Here is a 27,139-nt window from a genome sequence, read left to right as displayed (position 1 = left end):
GCTGTGTCAGTATTTATCTGTCTCCAGACATACCCAGACATTTTTGCTTACCAGCAATCCATCACGTTGTTCCTTTTGCGGTTGATGACTACATGGTAAGCTGTGTGTATTCTGTTCTCTTTACTGTTGTTTTTTTGCATTAGGCACTACAATAACCTTTTTAAATACAAACCACCCCCTGTTACCATATAGTCTTGCTTAGCTTATATCTACAAAATAATATTTTTGAGCACCCTTTTGGAACTTATTGGTCTCCATTGTCTCCTAATATATTTGATGCTACCTATGTCCACCCAAGTCTAGCGTTTGCGAGACTTGTTTAATTAACTTCAAAATTGTCCCCCATGTACTGCAATCAATATATTATTCTATTTTATGCATCCCAGCTGCCTGGCTTTGCTTTCTGCCTCCAGGTGGCCAATCCTACTCTGGGGGGGTTGTTTGCGGCCAACTGACCTAGCTAGAGCACCCTTTGTATTTTCTGTTGATTATGTATTATTAAGGTTTTCTATATATTGATAAACTGTATATTTACCTGTTGTTCCTCCATATATATTCAATAGAACCCTTTATGCTCCTGAAGAAGCGTACCTCTACGCACAACATGTCGAGCGAATAAAAGAATATTTGTGCCCGGATCCACATCCTGACCCACAGACCTCCTTACTTACATCCTTATCTGGATAGTATCACGGGAATTTTGATTTCTGTTCCTTCGGATGTATTACTGCATTTCTTTATTGTATTAAGTGGTGTCAGAGTCTTTGTGTGGGGTATACAATATCAACTTAATGATTTTTTATATTTATATGTAATAACTGTTTTAATTTAATCTTGTACCCAATAAAATAATGTAATCATTTTTGCCTTTAAAGTCCATCCTTTTAGTCTTTAGTTTTCATATGTGTTTTTTAAATAGTTTTTAATACTTATTAAAGAGAAGGTATATTAGCAATGGCTGTGGTACAGTACAAGGGGTGTTTAGTACAGTTAAGAGGTTTTTCATTGGCTGTGTACACCTACCATACAGCCAATGTCTTGGCACAGCAGTGTTTTGAATTCAATTTGAAATAGAATTTGTAAATTTCCAGGCAAATCCTTTTCTTGGAGTACAGTACATGACACATACTTTTTAATCATTACACCTGGGTTATATGAAACTACCTTCAGGTGACTGGATACTGACAAGAAGTTGCAGATACATTCCCTACATAATCCATCTCACTCCCAGCTAGCCTCAGCTTCGTAGAAAGCAGTAGGGAGATCAGAAGAGAGTGACCTGTGTCCTGTACTGTACTCCACATAATGGATTTCACTGATAATTCTTAATCTTATTTTCCTAATCGAACAGCAAGGGACACAGGCTTGTTAATCATCAGGGCTAGGATGTCCAACGCAGTCCAAGAGAGAGGAGGTCAATACATTTAATGACGCTAAAAGGCTTATATACAGTCAGGTCTATAAATATTGGGACATCGACACAATTCTAATCTTTTTGGCTCTATACACCACCACAATGGATTTGAAATGAAACAAACAAGATGTGCTTTAACTGCAGACTTTCAGCTTTAATTTGAGGGTATTTACATCCAAATCAGGCGAACGGTGTAGGAATTACAACAGTTTGTATATGTGCTTCCCACTTTTTAAGGGACCAAAAGTAATGGGACAATTGACTGCTCAGCTGTTCCATGGCCAGGTGTGTGTTATTCCCTCATTATCCCATTTACAAGGAGCAGATAAAAGGTCCAGAGTTCATTTCAAGTGTGCTATTTGCATTTGGAATCTGTTGTTGTCAACTCTCAATATGAGATCCAAAGAGCTGTCACTATCAGTGAAGCAAGCCATCATTATGCTGAAAAAACAAAACAAACCCATCAGAGAGATAGCAAAAACATTAGGTGTGGCCAAATAAACAGTTTGGAACATCCTTAAAAAGAAAGAACGCACCGTTGAGCTTAGCAACACCAAAAAACCCGGAAGACCACGGAAAACAACTGTGGTGGATGACTGAAGAATTATTTCCCTGGTGAAGAAAACACCCTTCACAACAGTTGGCCAGATCAAGAACACTCTCCAGGAGGTAGGTGTATGTGTGTCAAAGTCAACAATCAAGAGAAGACTTCACCAGAGTGAATACAGAGGGTTCACCACAAGATATAAACCATTGGTGAGCCTCAAAAACAGGAAGGCCAGATTAGAGTTTGCCAAACATCTAAAAAAGCCTTCAGAGTTCTGGAACAACATCCTATGGACAGATGAGACCAAGATCAACTTGTACCAGAGTGATGGGAAGAGAAGAGTATGGAGAAGGAAAGGAACTGCTCTTGATCCAAAGCATACCACCTCATTACTGAAACATGGTGGTGGTAGTGTCATGGTATGGGTATGTATGGCTGCCAATGGAACTGGTTCTCTTGTATTTATTGATGATGTGACTGCTGACAAAAGCAGCAGGATGAATTCTGAAGTGTTTTGGGCAATGTTATCTGCTCATATTCAGCAAAATGCTTCAGAACTCATTGGACGGCGCTTCACAGTGCAGATGGACAATGACCCCGAAGCATACTGTGAAAGCAACCAAAGAGTTTTTTAAGGGAAAGAAGTGGAATGTTATGCAATGGCCAAGGCAATCACCTGACCTGAATCCGATTGAGCATGCATTTCACTTGCTGAATACAAAACTGAAGGGAAAATGCCCCAAGAACAAGCAGGAACTTTAAACAGTTGGAGTAGAGGCCTGGCAGAGCATCACCAGGGATGAAACCCAGCGTCTGATGATGTCTATGCGTTCCAGACTTCAGGCTGTAATTGACTGCAAAGAATTTGCAACCAAGTATTAAAAAGTGAAAGTTTGATGGATGATTCTTAATCTGTCCCATTACTTTTGGTCCCTTAAAAAGTAGGAGGCACATATACAAACTGTTGTAATTCCTACACCGTTCACCTAATTTGGGTGTAAATACCCTTTTAATTAAAGCTGAAAGTCTGCAGTTAAAGCACATCTTGTTTGTTTCATTTCAAATCCATTGTGGTGGTGTACAGAGCCAAAAAGATTTGAATTGTGCTGATGTCCCAATATTTATGGACCTGACTGTAATACAATGGATTAAGAAACGATTTTTCAGACTCAGAGAGCAGCTTGTAGCACCTTTCGACCAAACTGGCAATAGAGGAAGCCCAAATCTCTACCTGGTACAACTAGAAAAAGAAGCCCACATTGCAGCTTTGCAAATCTGAAAAACAGATGCCTAATGCTAAAAAGCCCATGAAGCACACAAAACAGATCTGGTAGAGTGTGACTTAACTGAGAAGATGAGCTCTAATGATAACCTGTCTGATCTAATTAGCAATGTTTGAGAGAGAGAGAAGCATAGAGACCCCTGCAGGAACTCTCAGAAAGTACGAAGTGGGAATCTTCTTACTTAAAATAGGCAGTAACCAAGGGAAAGTCTCAAACAGTAGGTAACACATGAAAATAATGTTTTTTTTTTCTTTTGGATGCTAATCAAGATCTGGCTGGAGTAAGGACAGAACACTGATTATTTTCTAGTATGAAACTTCCAAGAGCAATAGTAGACTTTGTGAGAAGTCATTTTCCTAGCCTTCAAGAGGGTAGAGATGACCGAGTTTAATAGGCCTCTGTCTCTCAGGACTGTAGCTTCAACAACCATGCTGATGGGAAAGCCATCAACCAAGAAGCAGGATGTAACACTTGCCCTTAGTATAGAAGATCTGGAAGGTCTCATGGTGGGTCTACCAGTAGTCTGAGTATTGCAAAGTACCATGTCCTTCTGGAACAGGTTGCTGCAATGAGAATTGATGGAATTCCCTCCATTTCAGTCAGCTAGAAAGGAATCTGGAGGGAGGGAAAATCATAGATTAGGTTAAACTGATCCCACAGTGTCATCAGAGCATCCACTGCAAATGCCCAAGTGGCACTGGACCTGGCAACAAACCTGTCCAATTTGTTTTTGAATTTGGATGCCTGGACATCCACATCTGGTGTCCCTCACTAACAGCAAGGGGCTATAACCACCTCCAGATAGAGAGCCTATTTCCCTAGATCCAAACACTGACGTTTGAGAAAGTCTTCTGTCTGCAGATTTTCCATGCCTAAGATGTGAATGGCGTGACTTGTGCCTCCTCGATGGGTGATGAAGGCCATGGTTGTGCCCTTGTTCAACTGGATTTTTGTTGCGTGCCCTTGCAAATGTGGGGATAACTGAATCCATCTGAGCTCTATAATGTTGATAGGAAAGGTGGAATTCCTCCAATGACCAAGTCTGCTTTAACAGGGAAACCAGTGCTACAACCCAGCCTGACAAACTGGCATCCATCATGAGAACGTTCCACACTCTTAGAGGAAAGGGCTTCCCTGACTTCGGTGCTGGCCTGGGAATCCCTCATGCTAGGGAAAGTATAGTCTTGAGGGTCAGACACATGGAACGATCCAAAGACCCAGTATATTTGTCCCATGCTGCCAGAATGTTGAGCTGCAAAAGTCTGGAGTGAAAGTGGGGGGTTGATTTACTAAAGACAAAAAGACTGTGCACTTTGCAGAGTGCAGTGGTACCCTGCAAGAGCAGTTGCTCCAGAGCTTTGTAAATGAGCAGAAGCTCTGCTAAATTTCATCATACAATCATGTGCAAGCAAAAATGCTGTTTGTTGTATTCTCCTTGCATGTGATTGGATATTCTTTGCAAAGTGAAGCTTTGCTTCATTTACTAAGCTCTGGAGCAAATACACTTGCAGAGTGTCAGGGAAGACAGGCTTTCCATGTAAGCGCCCAGTGTGCACGCATGCGTACTAGCACTTTAAGATACACACCTGTCACTAATATTGAAGTCAGGCGGGCTATTTAAACAGGGCTCCTACAGAGGTTCATTGCTGTTTGGTCTGCAGTTCCTGTGTTGTATCCTGTTTCCTGTGTGAACTCTGATTCTGATCCAGCTTGTTGTTACCTGTGATTGCCTGTTGCCTGTTCTGATCCCGGCTTCCCATAGACTCTGATCCTGCCTGCTGATTCTGTCTGCTGATCTTCCGGTACTACTTGGCTTGTGACCTGACCTCTCTTCTGCCTATCGTCTATGCCTGATCTGCCTGATTATTACCGACCCGGCCTGTCTGACCCTGCATCTCGCTCATCCAGCCTGCTACAGCTCCCAGCCCTGCAAGCCTGCTTCTGGTACTGCTCTGTGGTTCAGCCCAGCCTGCCACCAGTCAAGCATCGTGTCAGCTCATCTACTATCTGCCTGCTGATCACCGCTACTATATGGACTATTGAACTGTTTACAGGCACTCATACCCCACCGTGCTCCTGTGGCTGCTGTATCACTACCAAAGGTCCGCGAGCCGGAGTTGTACAAGAAGCCTTCCTCTACACATCAGGCTCACATCCCAGGTACGTAACCGTACCAAACAGCCAAGTCTGAGCCTGCAAGAGGACCCTCTCCAGTGAATGAAATATGTCAGCACCTTGCTGCTCTTACACAGGCGGTTAAGTCGCTGCAGGAAGGATACGTGCGTCTCGAAGAGCGGGTACAGTCCCTGTCCAATCCAGCAACCACAGCTCCTGCATCTGATCCTGCCTCCTCCATCACCCAAGATGGGGCTTTAGCCAGCCATACAGTAAAGATGTTACCCCCTGAGCCTCGTGTACCTACTCCTGAGAGGTTTTCCGGTGATCGGAGTAAATTTAGAGCCTTTTGCAATGCCTGTCAGCTCTGCTTTGCTCTCCAGCCACAGACTTTTTCCCTGGAAACCACCAAGGTGAGATTCATTATTTGCCTCCTCCAAGGGGAACCACAGTCTTGGGCCCACCGGCTGTTAGAAGAGAACAACGCACAACTAAACACCATGCAAATGTTCTTTGACGCCATGGCGCTGATTTATGATGACCCACAACGTACCACCACTGCTGAAGCCGCTCTTCATGCACTCCAGCAAGGCCGTAGAGCGGCAGAGGACTATGTCACTGACTTTAGATGCTGAAGTGCAGACACTAGCTGGAATAACGCAGCCCTGCGTCATCAATTTCGTCTGCGTCTCTCAGAAAGCCTGAAAGATGAGCTCACTCGGGTCGGGGTGCCAAGCTCTCTGGAAGCCCTAATCACTCTGTCCATTCAGATTGACTGCCGCCTAAGAGAACGCAGGTCTGAAAGAACCACACAGCACTTCCGCCCAACCTGGATGTTACCTAAGATCCCTGCTTCTCCTAACCCGGCTTCTGGAAATTCCCCTTTCCCCACTCCAGAGGTGCCTAAACCCATGCAATTGGGCCTGATTCGCTCTTCTTTGACTCCAGAAGAACGCCAACGCTGACGAGTAAATAACCTCTGCCTGTACTGTGGAGAAGCCGGTCACTTTGTACATACCTGTCCTGCCAAGCTGCGTAAGTGTCTTTCCCTTTCTTCACTCAAGCAGTCACCCCTGCCTGCCTTGTCTGCCAGCTCAGCTCATATTGCTCTGCCTGTTTCCTTCCAACTACCGGGAAGAACCGTATCAGTGACCGCTATTATTGATTCTGGAGCGTGTAGCTGTTTCATCGACCAGTCCTTCGCAGCTCAAAAACACATTCCTCTACAAACCAAAGGACAGGGACTCACTGTATTCCTGGCTGATGGGTCTCCCATTAAATCTGGACTGGTAACCAAGGAGACCCCACCGATGCTGACCATCTCCTCCACTAACCACAGAGAGCTGCTGTGTTTAGATGCAATTTCTCCGCCCTTATTTCCCATCATCCTGGGCCTACCCTGGCTACAGGCCCACAACCCACAGATAGACTGGAAATCCGGAAGTGTCAAGTTCCAGTCAGCATATTGCCAAAGACACTGTTTGGAAACTTCACCACCATCACCTGCTACCCTGCTGTGTATGAACGCAGACCCTGAATTATGTCAAGTAGTTCCAAATTCTTACCACGAATATCTGGACGTTTTCAGTAAACGAGGAGCAGATACCCTTCCTCCACACAGACCTTATGACTGCCCCATTGAGCTCCTTCCTGGGGCCGAGATTCCATTCGGGCGCATCTTCCATTTATCTGAGCGGGAATCAGAAGTTCTGAAGGACTATATTGATGAGAATCTGCAGAAAGGATTCATCCGTTCCTCTACTTCACCGGCCGGTGCCGGTATATTTTTCGTAGAAAAGACGGATCATTCCCTGAGACCATGTGTGGACTATCGTGACCTAAATAAAATAACAGTGAAAAATCGCTACCCCCTTCCTCTAGTCCCTGAACTGTTTCAAAGACTCAAATCAGCAAGCATTTTTACCAAGCTGGATTTAAGAGGGGCCTATAACCTGGTTCGCATACGAGAAGGGGATGAATGGAAAACTGCTTTCCGTACCCGATTTGGGCACTTTGAATATCTAGTTATGCCCTTTGGCCTTTGTAATGCCCCTGCCACCTTCCAGTACTTTATTAACGACATTTTCAAAGACTTTCTGGATATTTTTGTGGTTGTCTACCTTGATGACATCCTGATATTCTCTGTATCATTAGAGGTGCACCAAGGGCATGTTAAAAGCGTATTGTGCCGGCTCCGCAAATATGGACTTTATGCCAAAGCCGAGAAATGCGACTGAGCAATGAAGCATCCAGTTCTTAGGTCTGATCATTTCGACCGAAGGGATCAAGATGGACCCACAGAAAGTCTCAGCGATACTAGATTGGCCAGCCCCCACAGACAAGAAGGGAATACAACGATTCGTGGGCTTTGCCAATTTTTATCGCAAGTTTATCAAGAACTTTTCTGCTATCATTCACCCTATTACACAGCTGACCAAACAAGGTATCCGTTTCTGTTGGACTTCTGAGGCTCAAGTTGCTTTTGAAATTTTGAAGAGACGGTTTACCATTGCTCCTGTCTTAAGTCACCCAGACTCTACCTTGCCCTATATTGTGGAGGTGGATGCTTCAGAAAGTGCAGTTGGGGCCATTCTATCACAACGTCAAGGCCTCAAAGAAGTGACCCATCCAGTGGCATTCTTTTCACACAAACTCACATCAGCTGAAAGAAACTATGATGTAGGGGATCGGGAACTTTTGGCGATCAAAGCCGCGTTGGAGGAATGGAGGTACTTGTTGGAGGGAGTGGCCCATCCAATTCTGATCTACACGGATCATAAGAATCTTGAATATCTGCGATCCGCTAAATGCCTCAAACCACGCCAAGCTCGCTGGGCACTCTTTTTCTCAAGATTCTCATTCCATATTACGTACAGGCCCGGATCAAAGAACACTAAGCCTGATGCGTTGTCACGCATGTTCGAAGATCCAAGAGACATTTTAATACCAGACACCATTTTACCAGCTGGAAATTTCCTACTATTACACACTGACCTTATGTCTCAGTGACAGCAAACTTCTGCAGAAACACCCAGTCCTCCAGGGGTCACACTACAAGCAAAGAATGGGCTATTATGGAGGGGTAAGCAGATTTTTGTACCTAAAAAGGTTCGAGCAATGATCTTGGGGGTTTGTCATGACCACCCTTTGGCAGGCCATTTGGGGGTTCATAAGACTGTCGAACTTGTACAACGCTCATTTTAGTGGCCAGGTTTGGAGAAAGACTGCAGAGCCTATGTAAATGCATGCACCACCTGCACCCGGAGTAAAAGTTCCCGAAACAAATCTTGGGGATTACTCAGACCTTTGCCTATACCTGACAGACAGTGGAAGATGATTGCTATGGATTTTATAGTTGAACTTCCACCTTCTGAAGAATGTACCGTTATCTTTGTGGTAGTGGATCACTTATCAAAGATGGCTCATTTCATTCCTCTAAAGAGTACACCATCGGCTGCAGAAACCACTCGGGTGTTTATAAAAGAAATTGTCAGACTCCATGGAGTCCCCGCAAATATTGTGTCTGATCGTGGTGTCCAGTTCACATCCAGATTTTAGAAGGCCTTGTGCGAGACCCTACAGATTGAACTCTCATTCTCTTCTGCTTACCACCCACAAACTAATGGGCAGACAGAGAGGACTAATCAAACCCTAGAACAATACATCCGTTGTTTTACTTCTTTTGTCCAGGATGATTGGGTATCATTATTACCTCTAGCGGAATTTGCCTATAATAAGGCCACCCATTCTGCCACCAAGCAATCTCCGTTCTTTGCTAATTATGGATTCCATCCCACCTTCTTACCTAATCTTGTCACAGAATCTTCCGTTCCAGCCGTCCAGGATACTCTGGACTTTTTCTCTCGCAATAATATGTTGTTACAGGAAACCATCGCAAAAGCGCAGGAGGACAGCAAGAAGTCATTTGACAAGAAAAGAAGGGGGGAACTGATCTTGCAACCAGGAGATCAAGTATGGCTTTCAACAACAAATTTGAAGATGCTATGTCCTTCAAGGAAGCTGGCACCAAGGTTCGTAGGACCATTTCCGGTAAGGAGAAAAATTCATGATGTTTCTTTTGAATTAACCTTACCTGAGTCTTTTAAAATCCACCCAGTGTTTCATGTATCCTTACTAAAGCCTGTTGTTCCAGATCCATTTCTGGATCATACACCAGGTCCTCCCGCACCTATTATTATTGATGGGGATGAGGAATTTGAGGTTGAGGCTGTTTTAGACTGCAGGAAAAGAAGGGGGCAGACACAATATTTAATCAAGTGGAAGAGTTATGGTCCAGAGGAAAATTCCTGGGAATCCGCACGAAATGTACATGCCCCAGACTTGATCCGTGCCTTCTTCTGCAGGAACCCGCAAAAGAGGAACCGGTTGGGCACCTGGAGGTTGCCCGTAGGGAGGGGGCAATGTCAGGGAAGACAGGCTTTCCATGTAAGCGTGCACGCATGCATACTAGCACTTTAAGACACACACCTGTCACTAATACTGAAGTCAGGCGGGCTATTTAAACAGGGCTCCTACAGAGGTTCATTGCTGTTTGGTCTGCAGCTCCTGTGTTGTATCCTGTTTCCTGTGTGAACTCTGATTCTGATCCAGCTTGTTGTTACCTGTGATTGCCTGCTGCCTGTTCTGATCCCGGCTTCCCATAGACTCTGATCCTGCCTGCTGATTCTGTCTGCTGATCTTCCGGTACTACTTGGCTTGTGACCTGACCTCTCTTCTGCCTACCGTCTATGTCTGATCTGCCTGATTATTACCGACCCGGCCTGTCTGACCCTGCATCTCGCTCATCCAGCCTGCTACAGCTCCCAGCCCTGCAAGCCTGCATCTGGTACTGCTCTGTGGTTCATCCCACCCTGCCACCAGTCAAGCATCGTGTCAGCTCATCTACTATCTGCCTGCTGATCACCGCTACTATACGAACTATTGAATTGTTTACAGGCACTCATACCCCACCATGCTCCTGTGGCTGCTGTATCACTACCAGTGGTCTGCGAGCCGGAGTTGTACGAGAGGCCTTCCTCTACACGTCAGGCTCACATCCCAGGTACGTAACACAGAGTACAATTGCATTTTGCAATGTACAGTCTTTTGGCCTTTAGTAAATCAACCCCTGGGACAGAAGTTTGTCCCAAGGCAGGAATCCTTAACACAGCCCTGTCTATTGTCAGGCCCAGGCACTCCAATCTGTGAGATTGGTCATGTGAAGACTTGACTCAGATTGAGGTTCCAACAAACTCTGCAGAGTCTGCACTGTCTGTTGGCTGGTATCTAACAAGGAGAGAGAGGACTGGTCCTTTAACAGGAGAAAGCGCTGATGAGGCAGAAAATGGGGAATGGGTGAGGGTGGCAATAACCAACCGGGAGGTTTTTATGCAGAATATTCACAGGAACAAGCTGAGAGTCTTCAGATCTGAATCAAAAATCATTATGGTTTTATATATAAAACATTATACACATTGGTGCAGTATATTGTTTGCTTGAGTTTCTGTACATGCTTGTGTTATTGAAATAAATCCTGAAAAAGTATTTCAATATATATACGTTCCCCTAAATTCAGTTCACTCTTCCACACATCAAATTTTATTATGACAGAGCTCAAGACAATTTCTGGTTCTGAACTTTTTCTGCACACTAAGTAAACAGATATTACAACACTGCCAAGAGGCCTAAATTGTTCCAGTCCTTATTAACGGCTTCTCTCTCAACTTATAGTACAATGATGGCCGAGCAGAAGCACTGCCATCCTGGGTGGATGTCATATAATGTTCTCCAAGGATCATGCGGATGACAAATCAGTGTCCCGGGCTACTGCTGGTACAATGCAATCACTGTGACTAATCACAGCAGATCACATGACAGTTGTACACAATGAATGACTTTCATTTATAGCCAATCATTGTGTACCATTGTGTTGATCTCTGTGATTGTTAACAGTGATCACATGGTAAAGACAAGGCCAACCACAATGTATGTGTACCATGTGATAGTAGTGGTCAATCACAGCTTCACAATAGTCAATGCTGGATGAATGGATGACATTCATAAAAAAAGGATTGCGTATAACAGTTATTATCACTGTTCTATGCAAAGGGTGTAAAAAAAAATCCTGATCACCTCCCCAAAGTAGTACAGTGTCACTATGGTACCACTTTAATGCTCTGGCTACAGTATGTATGATTTAAAAAAAAAAACATACATACTGTCACCAGTCAGTGTCCCTGATCACTGTCACACACTGATGATACTGTACTGCATGGATGACAGTATGTAAAAAAAAAAATGAAAAAAAAAAAAAATCTCGTAATTTTCCCACCAAAAAATGTGGCAAAAACGTACAACTTCAAAAAACTTGCCATGCCTCTTACTAAATCCTTTGAACTATCTACTTTCCAAAGAGTCCATTGGGGGAGGGGGGGGTATATGTACCGCTCTGGCATTTTGGGGCCTCAAGAAAATAGATAGGCCATCAGTACATCAGGGCTGATTAATTTTTTTTTTGTTTATTTAGCAAAAAAATAAAAACACCAACAGTGATTAAACACCACCAAAAGAAACCTCTGTCTCAAAAAAAGATAAAAAATTTGAGTATAGTGTTGCATGACTTAGTGATTGTCATTCAGTGTTAGAGCGCTGAAAGCTGAAAATTGGCCTGGCCAAGAAGTTGGTGAAAGTGTTTGGTACTAAGGTGGTTAAACTGATCTACCTTAAAATTGCATGTAGTCTTTTTTTTAAACCCAATCAGATAATGATACACAGTTACACTATATAGTGTACAAACAGAAATTCTTGCTAGAGAGTATAACATTTGTTCTTACCTTTTCCTGTGTGAGTCTTTGGAGATGAATTCCAGATGACAACATTGTAGCAAACATGGTCAGCATGTACTGCTGTACTTTGGAAATTCCTATCACTAAAGCGTTGATCACTGACACAAGTCCCACTTTCTCAATGACACTCTGAAAGACTGTAGGGGCATGATGAGTGATCCTGCACAGAGCCTAAACCAAGACAATAAGTTGTTTAGTTAACACTCATCAATAACGCTATCTGATACCATTTCTATCATAATTCAAGAATTGTGACTGCAGAAAAAATAGCACTGCTCAAACACCCCCCCATTTGTCCTTCCATCAGTCCTCCTCCTACAGTGGGTGCCAGCCCCTCTAGGAGTGCATGTCACTTCATAGGAACAATCACAATAGCAAAATTTGGGGGTGCACATAACACACATAAACCACATCTGCTGATAAGCTAACAGAGGCAGATGTGGTTGATCTATGTGGTGTGCTTCCTCTTATTTTTCCATTTTCATAATTCAAGAATTATTTTGAATGTGAGTTTAAGACAAATGCGTCTTGTGCCTGGTAATTAGTTTTATAATGTTGTTACAAAAATAAATTGATGCATTTAATAAAACCATGGTGGAATACATTTTGTTGCAAGCTGCAGGTTTTGAAAAACATTGTTTTACATATTATTATATCTTTGAAAATTTTCATGTAAATATCTTATGTTTCAGGAAGGCAATGCTGTACTTTACAGAAGCCAATTTTGTTTGGTTTTGTTGCTTCTGTATTAGTAGGGGTAGTAGGTCATTAGTGGCAACCCCCATGCTTCTCTATGGGTAAATTTCTTCGACGTGGCATACTTGCATCGGTGACTTATTATTAACCTATACAACATTATCTACTTAGTGGCAAACTAGAAACCTCAATACACTATACTTGTCTTATTGAAATGAATCAGTGGAGAAGGCAAAAGAACTGCATGCTTCCTTAACATTGAATAAATGCACATGCATTAATGGTGCTACGTGCATGCAGATGTCATGGAAGCAGTTAGTCTTCTTTACAACATTCACTTACTTTAATTTGAACACTTTAACAATTAATGAAAAAATAAAATGATTAAGTGTAGATATTATGATCACATAATTAGCTGGCAAGCAAACACATTTATAAGCATTGCAAACACTTATCTGCATACACTTAATAAGCACATTGCCTGCTTATACTTATTCACAAAAAAAGAACATGTTGGTGAAGCCCAGGAAACTGGCCATGCACATGCCATCCAGTTACCATGGTAACTGAACTTTTTTCGCTGTTTCATCAGTTGCACTGTATTTGAGCACTTAACAGCATCAGGGTACAAAGATATTGATAAATGTTTTGATACAGCAAAAACAAAACCTCTTACTGGGATTTTGTTAGGGCAGAAACAACTACATGTATTAAAACTGCAATAAGCTTTATTGATACATGGTAAAATCATAAGCAGTTTATTATAATAAAACAGTTGATGCGGTGTGAACAGGGACAGATAACCATATTGTTCTGTCAACCCATAGAGTGGTGGGAACAGAAATAACCAACACGTTTCAAAAATGACATGTTACAACTTTTCTTCTTTGGGGCAAATGGCTGCCAAAATGAGTTATCCAATTTAATTTGATTAATTAGATAATTCATCTTTATAGCCACTTGCCCCTGAAGAAGAAAGTTTGTAACCTGTCATTTTCAAAACACGTTGGGTAATTTCTGTTCCCCCTTCACTCTATGGGTTGCCAGAACAATATGGTCATCCGTCCCTATTGATACTGCATCAACTGTTTTAATATTGTAAACCGCTTATGATTTTAACATGTATCAATAAAGTTCACTGTAATTTTTTAATACATGTAGTTGTTTCTGCCCTAAAAATCTCAGTAAAAGGTTTTGGTTTTTGCTGTTCTGTGTGTAGAGATGTGGGCAACATATTTCCCTTTCATAACAACAAATTGACCCCTATAGATAAATGTTTTGTTGGTCAATATTTTGTGTGTTTATTATGAAAAATGAAGGTCAACAAATCCCCTTCTTCAGAGTCTGAGGAAATCCGGGTGACGGATGAAACGCATCAGCATGACACCATCACGCTCCGCATAGCGTCCTCACAGACCCGCCCACCAACCCTGGAATCCCCACTCGTATCCTACCAGGCTGTTTGAACCAACCCGGGAACTGGACGATAGGATGACCGAATGCACTGACTGACTCTGCATTACTCACTGCACTTCTCTGGTCCAGTACTACGTTCCCCGAACACTACCACTGGGACCTTACCATTGACCTTATGCAGGTGGACGGAAGATAGTATGATTAACCAGCTGGAGTTGGTGCGAACAAGATTTGGCTTTTCTACTTGAATCAGTGTTGCATCACAGTGCCGACATTGGGTGAGATCTTACCTTTCTATATCCCCAGCACGGGACTATCATTTTATTTGCAAGTTGTATTCCTCCCCTGAGCACCATTGATGTGCCAATCTAGCTATACTGCTCAGCCCGATCAAACTCTCCATGGTTCATTGCCCTTCACACACAGGAACTCTCCTTTCCTGCTGTTTGTGTCCCACAGTATTGAACGTTCATGGTTTACACATAGGATGTGATTCCCAGGGTGGTCGCACTGCAATCCACTTTCTCCCTATCCACTATTAGCTGTCACTCTGCAGTCTATCAGCATTATCAACTTCATTATAAATTAATTACATCAGATATCATTCTGTATTCATGTAATAGGAGGTGTGCATGGTTTATGGTTGTGGTCGCCATTTGTGTTTGTCCATGACAACGTTGTCAATTTTAGAATTGGTGGTGGTAACTGTTTTTTTTTTTTTTTTTTAAACAGTATACTCTTTTTGATCGGTGTTAAAGTGAATTTCAGTAAATAGCATTTATATATTTGTAACAATTGCCTGTTCTTCCTTGATGAATTACTTTTTTCCTCTCCCTTCTTTTTGTGATATGCGTAATTAATTCAGAGGAACGCATCTAAACCATGGCCTCTATGCCACCGGGGTGAGCAACTGTTTGCATTCAATACAGGCATAGACATTACTGTGCATGTGGCTACCACACTATTTAAGCAGAGCCTTCAGTTCTTTTACTCTCTTTTTGTTTTTCAGAGTCCACCATGGCCTTTAGTATGCTGGAGCCATGAATGAAAAGAGCACCCTGAGGCACTTCTTTCAGATAAAGACCCCATTGGTCTACAGTGACAACACTGCAGTGAAATCCCTGCAGGCCCCTTAGTATTGTAAACCCTCCTGGAATAAGATCAATGGACTGCAGGATCTCTTTAATTACAGTAACTGGAAAGATGCAGCTCTATTATTATGGGAAAAACATAGTTACATTTTAAAGCTAGTTCAATCATTCTACAAGATAAGAAACTTTGAAAAGTGCCTTTAAAAAACACCATTCACACTTTGCATAGCCAGAACATGTGTTCCCACTAGCATGTTTTTGTGTGTGTTTTTCGCGCATAGGGAACCCCAATCAATTGAATGGACTGACCTATGTGCAATAAATGTGCCAAAGAAGCTCCAGAACCTTTCCAGGCATGGAGCGTTGTGTGTTTTTTCACGCACCACATGAAATAATGGCACCGCAACCGTTTCACACGTTTTGACATGCTTCTGAAAAGGCAGGATGAATAATATGATTCTGCCCACGTTGTCTGTGAAGCCAAGTGTGAATGAGGCGTTATTCATGTGTATTATAAGACAACCTAGCTATTATATACATTGTAATAAAATTATTTTTTTTTTTACTTAAAGTGATTGTAAAGTTTATTTTTATTTTCTTTAAAAATAAAAAACATGTTATACTTACCTGCTATGTGTGGTGGTTTTGCACAGAGCAGCCTGGATCCTCCTCTTCTTGGGTACCTCTTCTGTGCTCCTTGCCCCTCCCTCCTGTTGAGTGCCCGTACAGCAAGCAGCTTGATATGGGGGTACCCGAGCCTAGCTGTAGCTCTGTGAGTCTATTCAGACACAGAGCTGTGGTTCAGCCCTGACTTTGATTGACAGCAGCGGAGCCAACGGCACAGCTGCTGTGTCTCAGCCAGACGGGGGAGTCCTGGACGGTAGAGACAGTAGTGGACATCGCTGACCTCGGGTAAGTATTAGGGAGTGCTGCGGGGGTTGCTGCAGGGGAGGCTGCACACAGAAGGCTTTTTATCCTAATGCAAAGAATGCATTCAAATAAAAAAAAAACTTTCTGACTTTACAACCACTTTAAATTATTGCTATATATTTGTAGATATTCATTAAGCTGCACAAGTTTTATATTAAAAGAGAAGTATGGCCAAAGCTTGTTTGGTCATGCATCTCAAGTGGGTCACTGCACACCCCCGTGACCTAGAATCGTTCACAGAGCCATTTCAGACTTTGGAGGGGTTCTGACAAAAATGGTGGCACTCCTTTGAGTCTTCTGTGCTCAGAACGGACCCAAATGCAGGACCCATAGTTTCAGAAGCACTGGCATAAGGGTATTGATGCATTCCTCTGTGCTGAAATAAAGAACAACCTTTTGGCTTTTGGATTTTTTTTGTTCATTTCAGGATTGCAATACTCTGCTGACATATAGGCTTATCTTCTATGAATCTTAGCAGATGAGACCATTTGAAATCTAAGGCCTTATGCCCCATACACATGGTCGGATTTTCCGATAGAAAATGTCCGATCGGAGCGTGTTGTCGGAAATTACGACCGTGTGTGGGCTCCATCGGACATTTTCCATCGGATTTTCCGACACAGAAAGTTGGAGAGCAGGAGATAAAATTTTCCGACAACAAAATCCAATCGCGTCAATTCCGACCGTGTGTGGCCTGTTCCGACGCACAAAGTGCCACGCATGCTCAGAAGAAATTCCGACACGGAACAGCTCGTTCTGGCAAACTTAGCGTTCGCAATGGATACAGCACTTTCGTCACGCTGCAATGTTAAAAATGGCTTAATACAGCACACTCTCTTCTTTATAATGTGACAAGAATTAAGTAGTTTTGCTGCTCATATTCACACACACTTCTCACAAACGTATTTATTTACTATTTATCGGGATTCCCTCAATATATTTTTATTTCTCACATCTGACAACATAATTTTGTTGTATTTTTTTTTTGGTTTGGCTTTAATGTAGATTTTTTTTTGTGTTTGTATTTTTTGAAGGGTGTTATTTTTTTGGGGGAATTTTTATTTGTACTCCCGAAAATGTTTGTGTGTGTTTTTTTGTGTCAAGTTACCACAACACCATTGATATGTTGTTCTATTTAATCTGTAGGAGATTGTTTGGTGTTGGTGTCCCTTGTTAATTTCACATTTTATGTTAGAAATGTACCTGAATCGTCACCAACAAACTGTCCTTTTTGGATTAAAACACACACAGGAGAGTAGAATTTCCCTAAAAAAATTTTATTAAAAGGGGTCACAACTAAACAAAGAGGGAGGCAACACTGGAGAAACAGCAGAAGTGGGTGAAGCCTTGGACCCCCAGGGCACACATCAATTATTTTCAAGCAAAATTGGTGGCCTGAGGAGTCCTTATCTAAGGGAGTGCAGTCTGGTCCAGAAGTCCCAGAGATCCGGAAAGCAGCAGATGACAGCTGTGTCCCCAGGCTGTGGCCATACGAGAGACTGCAGCTTTTGTCAGACCAGACTGAACCCAGGGCCATCACTCTCTGGTCTTCCTTCCACGCTGTGGCTCTGGTGGTGGAGTTGTGGCAGCAGGAGGAGGAGGAGGATGGTCCAACTCAATCACGTCGGTCTTGGGTGTTAGTTCCCCACTCACCCCCTTGCTTAGGACTTTATACAGAAGGTCCTCACAGAGCTTGCGTTGACCCTCCTGCATGCCCTGTAGTTTTGTGGCAGCCATGCAGGCAAAGGCCTCTTCAGGAGTGGGTAAGGCTCGGAGGGATGTAGAAGCCTCCTGAATCAGCCTGAGCGCAGAATCATGCACGGGAGTCGTCTTCCTGGCTCTTTTATATGGAAGGCGGAGGGGAGGAACCTGTGATTCAGTCAGGCTGCGACTGGTCCCAGACTTCTCTTGGCTGACACTTAGCCCCGCCTCCTTCTGGCTGCCACTAATCCCTGCCTCCTTCTGGCTGCCACATTCCACAACCTCCTCCTGGCTGAGGTCTTCCTGTGTATGAAAAAAGGACATAGTTTTAGTTTTTTATTCATCAATCACACACAATTTTCATCTCATGACTGATGCAAATTGACTGTTACCAAATATAACAGACTATCCTTCTGAGCCCAGCATTTTTCATTCTTGTCCCAATTTTGGGTGCCCACTACTGTCTATTGATATGTAAAACACTTTTTGCAATCACCAATTAGTGATCAATAATAACATCTAATAAACATAATTTATTTATTGACCAGAAATCTGTAGAAGAATGCTATACCTGACTCTAGCTGGGCTCCTCCACTTCTTCCTGGCTGGAAGGCCCAGGTTGGACATCGGAAGCCTCAGCTGGGGTGGAAGGAAGAGTGGAAGGAAGAGTAGAGAGGGATTCCCTGACTTCAGTGTGGTCTGACAGAAATCGCAGTCTCTCATAGTACCACAGTCTGGGGACATAAATGTCATCTGCTCCAGCTCCGGACCTCTGGGAATCCGTGACCTTCTTGCGCTCCCTAAGATAAGTGCTCCTCAGGCCACCAATTTTGGTTTTAAAATAGGGGATGGTTGCTGTGGGGACCACCGGCTTCACCAACTCCAGCAGTTTCTCCAGTGCTGCCTGCCTCTTTTGTTTATGATTATAATGGGGATGTCTCACCTGCCACAGACAGGGCAGCTCCCTGTACTTGTCTATGAACAGGGGAAGGAAATTGTGGTCGTTGAAGCCATCCATTTTCTCTGCAAGACACAACACAAGACAAACCCTAATGTCAGGCCAAACTCCCCTAATCTTGTTACAATATAGGCTTCCATTTCGAAGCCGTATAGGCCCAAGTTTAGATCCTACCTTCGTTATCACGATCGGCGCCTCCGATGCTCCTTCCTCCACTCACAGATCGTACGTAAGACGCACGCGTGTTACGCTTTATACACACTGCGCATGCGTGTAACTCCGCCCGCCCCTGACGTTCTTTCTAGTCTATTCCCCGCCCCTTTTCGTTCGGCGCAGTGGGGGAAGAGCACATGGCGAATACACAGCAGGATCGTGATAATTGTAGCAACGAGGAGGAGGAGGAAAGCCCGGATCCGGAGACGTCCCGATCCAGAAGGAGATTTAAGGTCTCAAATACGTCCTTTGGGGAGATGTTGGAGATGGTGGACATCCTGAAGAGGGCCGACTATGATGGAAAGTATGGGCCTTACCCCAACCCCAATATCAGAAAGGCCAAGATCATGGCGAAAGTGGTCAGGAGTCTGCACCGGAAATTCGGGGTACGATGATCGAAAGATCAGCTCAGGAAGCGGTGGTTGGACCTCAAATTAAGAGAACATGAGCAGTACAGAAAGATCCGGAGAGTGCTGCAAAAAAGTAAGTAGTTGTGCTGTGTTAATATTCTTTTGATGTTTAGTACGTTCGTGCTGCTCCATGTGCTTTTAGGAACTGTTGTACAGTTTAAAATGGCAACTTTCATGTTCATGGGCACATTATTCGTTCGTATCAAACATTTTTCTTTCGGCCTATAAAACATCATTGTTTAGGCCATATGCATTTGGCCACCATTTTTACGCCCTATACTTGTCTTAAAAGAATTTGGTTGTGTAGATGGCTTTGTTACTAGAATGAAATGCAAACTAGATTCTGTGTAAGGAGAGGACACTCAGCAGCTGTTTTCACATCTGGACACTGGAGCACTAGTGCGGGACACAAGAACACCATTTTTATTAGGGGGCCCACACAGGTGCTCCAGTGTATACTATATGGGGGTCTCCATCTGTGAAGCTTGTACCAAACAGGTAAAGTATTGCAGCTTGACAAAGGACACTGAAAATGCTACATTTTTGAACTCTGCTAAACTTGCCCATTGTACCCCACTTCCAAGCAATGTTTCCTATTTATAGTTCTGCCATCAAATATCTGTGTGCTAATTATACCTTTTTGTTTTACATAGGGGAGAAAAGACTCGGAGGACACCCCTCATCCGAGGAGATCAGAGCCCACCCCCCTCTGGAAGAAGGGGAAATCCACCCAACACAAGCTGAGCAGGAGGAAGAAGACGTGGTGGAACTAGTCACCACAACAGGTGAGTGTCTGCGACCACAGGCTCAGGTAAGAGATGGATGCCGGCAGATTTTTGAGACCTAATTTTTTTGGGGGGTTCCTCTCTTTTTAGGTGATCGTGATGTTGTGGATCCAGATCCTTTCACATCCGAAAATGCCCAGATCCTGATCGGGGAGATCATGGGGTGTAATTTACAATTGGAAAACATCAAGAAAAACATAAATGATGTTATTGGAAAAACTAAAAACATCATTGATGTTTTGGGGCGAGTTTAAAGCCCCTCCAAATCCCTTTGTTTTTTGGTGTGCTACAATGTGGAAAATGTTTTTGTGATTTTTCCAAAAGCCAAATTTGGAGGATGCACACAGTGTGTCAACATGTGCTATCTGCCATCACGGGAGATCAATGGATGCGTTTTGGGGGTGCAATAATAAAGTAGTCCTCAATAATAAAGTAGCTGAGAGGAAGGGGTTTCTCATCCCAAACACGTCCCTTGATCTCCCGTGATGGCAGCTAGCACATGTTGAAATTCGTAAATTGCTGTGCATCTTCCAAATGTGGCTTTTCCTGGGGTGACTTCACACCATCTGAACGCAATATCAAACACAGTTCCTAAATACTCATGTGTGATACTGCCTTCAAGTTCTACAGTTTGTAAGTTCAAGATTTGTGTCTTTCTTGTTGGTTTTACACAGGCCTGTTTTATCGTAAATGGACATTTCTATTTTTGATAATGCTACCCCAAAAATTGGTATACAACAAACATGTTGGTTTGTTTGAAAAACCTTTGGTCAATGCACATGTGATTGTGCAGGTATAAAAAAGTTTCTTAATCAAGAATGTGTGGATTACTGTCTCAACGCTACAACACGTTTTGGGTGATGTCATTGCTGTTTTCAGAGAAAATGGGGGTTATTTACTAAGGGCAAATCCTCTTGGCACTACAAGTGCAGTTTCAGTGCAGTTGCAAGTGCACTTGTAGTGAAATGTGTCTTTGCATTTAGTAAATAACAGCCAACAGTGCTTTGTATAAGGTAACACAATCACGCCATTTTCTGGAATAAACACATTTCTGTCAGGGTCAGCTAAAACAAACACAAGCAGTAAATGTCCACAAAGAATGTTTTTTTTTGTTTTTTTATTATAAAAAGGCTTCACATATTTGCTGGCATATTGATGGCCCCCCTACCCGCAAAGAACTCCAGGTATCGTAACCGGACATCACGGGCACTCAGGGAGGGCAAGCCAGGACGACCGCTTTCAAGCGCCATCAGTGTTTCATGTATCATTCCGGCCTCAGGCCCAACTGAGCCAGCATAGTTGGTCGAATGTTTCCTTGAAAAGTTATGGAGAATACAGCACGCCAGTATAATATGGTTCAGTTTATACTCCGCCATATGGATAGGTGTCAGAAATAGGCGGAACCGGCTGGCCAGGATCCCAAATGTGTTCTCCACCACTCTTCGGGCTCTGGCCAGCCGGTAATTAAAAACCCTCTGTTCCGGGGTGAGTGTCCTCATCGGGAATGGCCGCATCAGGTGGTCCCCCAGCGCAAACGCTTCATCAGCCACGAACACAAATGGGAGTCCTTCCACATTGTCCTCTGGAGCTGGCAAGTCCAAGCTGCCATTCTGGAGACGCCTGTAGAACTCCATCTGGGCGATGACTCCACCATCGGACATCCGGCCATTCTTCCCCACGTCCACATACAAGAAGTCGTAATTAGCCAACACCACCGCCAACATCACAATACTATTGAACCCCTTATAGTTGAAATAGTACGACCCCGAGTTGGGTGGTGGGACGATGTGGACGTGTTTCCCATCAATTGCCCCTCCGCAGTTAGAAAAGTCCCACCGCTGGGCAAAGTGGGAGGCCACAGTCTGCCATTCCTGTGGCGTGGAAGGAAACTATTGAGGGAAAAAAAAAAATATTACTATTTTTGCTCAGAAACATGGCAAGCAGATTAGGCACAAACATTATGGGGCAACCTCCAGATAGCATTTATTAAGGGGAATTTAACAACGCCAAAGTATAAGGTACACCTATCATATTCCCCCTCCCCCCTCTCATGGGCCATTTCTAACATTATGGGGTGTGTGGAAATCTTGGACAGGTAACCCTCTTCACTTCATTGAGAGATGAATGCCTAAATACAGGGTATTACTTGGAACAGCCCCTCCTTAGTTACACTATTGGCAGCCCACTGGACAGGTAAGAAGTGTCATAATACAAAGATATAAATACACACTGTACACATTTGAGGACATTTGGACATTATGCTATTACCTGTCAAGATAATAATAGGATACAAAAACTTGAAACAGTACCATTTGAAAGTATACAGGCAGGCCCTTGCACTACATGCTTTGGGTAATTCATCCATAAATCAGAGCAAAAAACAGATGGGTATAGTGTGTATGGGTTGGGTAAAGTCAGCAGATAGATGATTGAGGATAGATAGAGAATTGGGATCAGCTGACTTACCAGTTGGGGGAGGGAGGGTTACTAAAAATGATTTGGGGACACCACAAAAAAAAAGCCTCTGGCACTCTGCCTGAATTTAAAGTTAAAATAGCATTTCTAAACATTTTAGGAGGTGTTTGGGGTAAAGCACTACTATGGAGCTGATAAAATACATTGTTAAGTGACAACATGAGGTGACTATAGGGCCAGGAGAGAACATGTTGGGGAGATTATTGAAGGCCAACCTGTATGAAGAACCTAAAAAAAATAATGACATCAAAATCCAGCATACATGAAAACAAAGGGGACATTCACAGCATATTCAAATCATGGTAATTAGGGAATGAGGAAAGAAATACAATATATTAGCAAACATTATACACAATAAAATGCGATATTAAAGGATACAAATCTTACCTTCATATACTCCTTCTGCAGGACCTGTATGATGGCAGAACAGGTCTCTGGGATAATGATACCTAGAGCCTGGGGGGAGATGCCTGTCAAGAACTTCAAGTCCTGCAGGCTTCTCCCTGTCGCCAAATACCGCAGGGTAGCGACCAACCTCTGCTCCGGAGTGATGGCTTGCCTCATGCAAGTATCCTGCCTGCTGTTATAGGGGGTCAGCGAAGCCAACAGACGGTGAAACACGGGGTCCGTCATCCTGAGAAAGTTCCTGAAATCATCAGGATTATTCTCACGGATCTCACGGAGCAAAGGCATATGAGAGAACTGGTCATGCTGAAGCAACCAATTCTTGGTCCATGAACTCCTCCCCACCCTGTTCATGGACTGGACTTGTGTCAAGGTCAGGACCCCAACACCAAGCCCCCGCACAGCACGAACTCTACGAGGAGTATGCATACGCAACATGGCTAGAAAATGGTCGGCTGCTCAGAACGAAGTAACAGAACGCACTGAAGAACAGCAAGGCCTGTGAAGAGCGACCTGAAAAACAGTAACGAACGAACAAGAATACAATGACTAATTAAAGTCACGCGGAACTTGCTTGCACGCACTGAAGAGCAGATACAAACCCACAAGCACAAACTGAACGGCAGAAAACGATCTGAAAGCCACGAGTCTGAAAACGCGCGAATCGTCTCTCACCAAACTTTTACTAACACGAGATTAGCAAAAGGAGCCCAAAGGTTGCCGCACTTGGTTCTGAACTGGCCTTTTCTAGTCTCGTCGTACGTGCTTGACGTCACCGCGTTCTTAGCGATCGGAAATTCCGACAACTTTGTGTGACCGTATGTACGCAAAACAAGTTTGAGCCAACATCCGTCGGAAAAAATCCTAGGATTTTGTTGTCGGAATGTCCGGACAAAGTCCGACCGTGTGTACGGGGCATTAGGGACTATATGCATCCCACTTAACAGGCTGAACTTTTAATACAAGAACCAGACCAGGGGGATTATGTAACTAATTTTACAATATAATTTTATGGTATAGCTACAGTAGTAGCTATGCCACTCCATACCTGCCTATTTGCTTGTACCTCCAGCTCTTATCGGGTGCATGCCCAGGAGTGCATCCTCACTCAGATGCTCCACATGTCAAGTAGAAATGAATGGACTGCACACTGATACTGTTACCATGTTAAACCAGCTATAATAAAACTAGAGGATTCACAACATATAATCTCACCTGTTCACCACCTGCACCAACATGTTAGACCCCACAAAGGGCTTAATCTTGTCTTCATAATTAAGCCCTTTCTGGGGTGAAAGACATTGGAGATGGAGGTGGACAGGTGAGACTATATGTTGGGAATCCTCTACTTATTATATTAATGCTGGTACATTGGCGACAGCATCAGTGTGCAGCCAATTTATTACTACTTGACAAGCAGAATTCATGGTACTTTCACATTAGTTTATAACTCAAAGTGTTGAATGCATGACACATTATGTCTCCTATATTTGCAGGATTTTATCTTAAAACACTTTTGTCTTTTATTTTTGTGTATATATCTTCTAGAGATACTTCAACCAGATTTAAATGCAAACCACCTAAATGTATTCTTTAGGAATTTTAGAATGTAAAAGATTCATCATTGCCTGGCTACAACTCAACCTTGGCTGCTTCCTTTGCACATCTAGCAAAAGCAAGATGTATCATGAATATTTACAAGAATTTATATATACATAGACAAAAGATGACAATGCCTGTTTCAAAGGTAACAGAGGACAAAATAACAGAGGAAAGCACTGTTACACTTAATAAAACTTACGGAGTTTACGGGGGCCATGTCCTTACAGTTGTGTAGTGATGGCAATTCTCTGACAGATCAAAACTTTCTTTTTGTTTAAGACTTTGATGTCCTGATCTAATGCGCAGAAGCATTACTGCTTAGTTTTAATAGGCTGCTGCAAGACGTTAGTTCTACTATTGTGGTTCTTATAAGATTCCGATATGAAGGTGTAATATTGATGACATTTGGATATATTGTAAGATTCAAAATAAACTGTTCCAGTGACATTGATTATATGGGCATGACGTGGTGGAAAATCTCCCAAATGGGCATGTAAAAAATATAATTCTGACAGAGCTTCTAAACTTTCACAGCTCATGCCCTCTCCCTCTCTCTCTGGAACTAGGGACACATGGCCCCTGGTAAGATATTCTTAAACCTCTACCATGGTTTCTTTCTTACACCTAATGCCGTCACTAAACAAACCTCCAAGATTAACTGGCTGACCAAACTCAGATTAAAGGATTTCTGCACAAAATTACAGTCCTCCTCTCAGACATGCGGCTCATAAAAAACTGTGCTCTCTTTCTGTACACCCACTCTATCTACAATTTATAAGATATTGCTGGAGGTTCGGTTACAATACTGTACATGCATACCTGGGAGAAGAACTTTCTGAGGGTCTGAAAAAAAGAATTGTTGCTCTACATAATTATGGCCTAGGCTATAAGAAGATTGCCAAGACCCTGAAACTGTCTTGATTTAACAGGACAAGTTCCACTCAGAACAGGCTCAAAAACTTAACATGCAGCCATTAATGTCTAAAACGCTGGCAACAAAAGTGAGTACACCCCTAAGTGAAAATGTCCAAATTGGGCCCAATTAGGCACCCCCCACCCCACCCTGGTGTCATGTGACTTGTTAGTGTTGCAAGGTCTCAGGTGTGAATGGGGAGCAAGTGTGTTAAATTTGGTGTTATCGCTCTCACTCTCTCATACTGGTCACTGGAAGTTCAACATGGCACCTCGTGGCAAAGAACTCTGAGGATCTGAAAAAAAGAATTGTTGCTCTACATAAGGATGGCCTAGGCTATAAGAAGAATGCCAAGACCCTGAAACTGAGCTGCAGCACAGTGGCTAAAACCATACAGCGATCTGCGATCCCAAAGGTATCTCTGTCAGCTACTCAAAAATTAACACAACTTTTTATTACACATAGATCATACTATACCCCCGAAAAACGATTTAAATGAAAACGCAGGGAATCCCCCTTATGCCCCAGGTGTAGTGGTGCGCCGGCTAATCAAATACACATGTTGTGGAAATGCCCCAAACTCCATCGTTATTGGCAGGATATAATTAAAAACATAAATAGCGCATTAGGTATAGAAATTTCACTAGACCCAAATTTATGTTTATTAAATATAGTGGATGAACCAAATATTTCAAAACATACCCATACCGCAATGACGAGAGGCTTGTTTCAGGCACGAAAGCTAATAGCTCAGAAGTGGATATCTATATATCCCCCAAGGGTCGAAGAATGGAGAACACAAATAAAAGAAACCATAATAAAGGAGGAATTTATTTATAAACATAGAGGGAGCCAAGATAAATTTGACGCCATCTGGAAAAGCTGGGTAGAGGCCTGGGACAATGAAAATAAAAGATGAATCAATATGGGAGAGGGACAATATTGGGGGGGGGGGGGGTGCTTTTGGGGTCGAGGGGGGGAGAGATACAGTAGGGGGAGGAAATCTATTTTTTGTTGTTGTTGGGTTTTGCCCCCCTTTTTTTTTTTTTTTTTTTTTGCTTTTAGTTTTTGTTTTGTGCGGGTTCCAGGTGTATCTGGAATAAAATGTATGGATAAATGTATAACTTGTACTGCTATGAAAAGAATAAAAAAAGTACTGAATTAAAAAAAAAAAAAAAAAAAAAAAAAACATACAGCGGTTTAACAGGACAGGTTCCACTTAGAACAGGCCTCACCATGGTCAACAAATGAAGTTGAGTGCACGTGCTCAGCGTCATATTCAGAGGTTGTCTTTGGAAAATAGATGTATGAGTGCTGCCAGCATTGCTGCAGCATGGATT

At 43.0% G+C, this 27,139-nt stretch overlaps 1 protein-coding gene across 2 annotated transcripts in view; it reads right to left on the bottom strand.

Annotated features, from left to right (window-relative positions):
* The window catches only part of LOC141144583 (serine/threonine-protein kinase ULK4-like), a 1,176,078-nt gene that overhangs the window by 746,543 nt on the left and 402,396 nt on the right, over window positions 1–27,139 (bottom strand). For both annotated transcript variants that reach the window (XM_073630414.1, XM_073630413.1), the window contains exon 21: window positions 12,193–12,375. In XM_073630414.1, coding sequence (XP_073486515.1) covers window positions 12,193–12,375 — 183 coding nt within the window. The remainder of the gene's footprint in view (window positions 1–12,192; window positions 12,376–27,139) is intronic.

This window comes from Aquarana catesbeiana, linkage group LG05 (assembly GCF_042186555.1).
Source record: "Aquarana catesbeiana isolate 2022-GZ linkage group LG05, ASM4218655v1, whole genome shotgun sequence".
NCBI classification, from domain to species: domain Eukaryota; kingdom Metazoa; phylum Chordata; class Amphibia; order Anura; family Ranidae; genus Aquarana; species Aquarana catesbeiana.
Note: the sequence above shows the minus strand (reverse complement) of the source record. Positions and strands in the feature narration are given on the sequence as shown.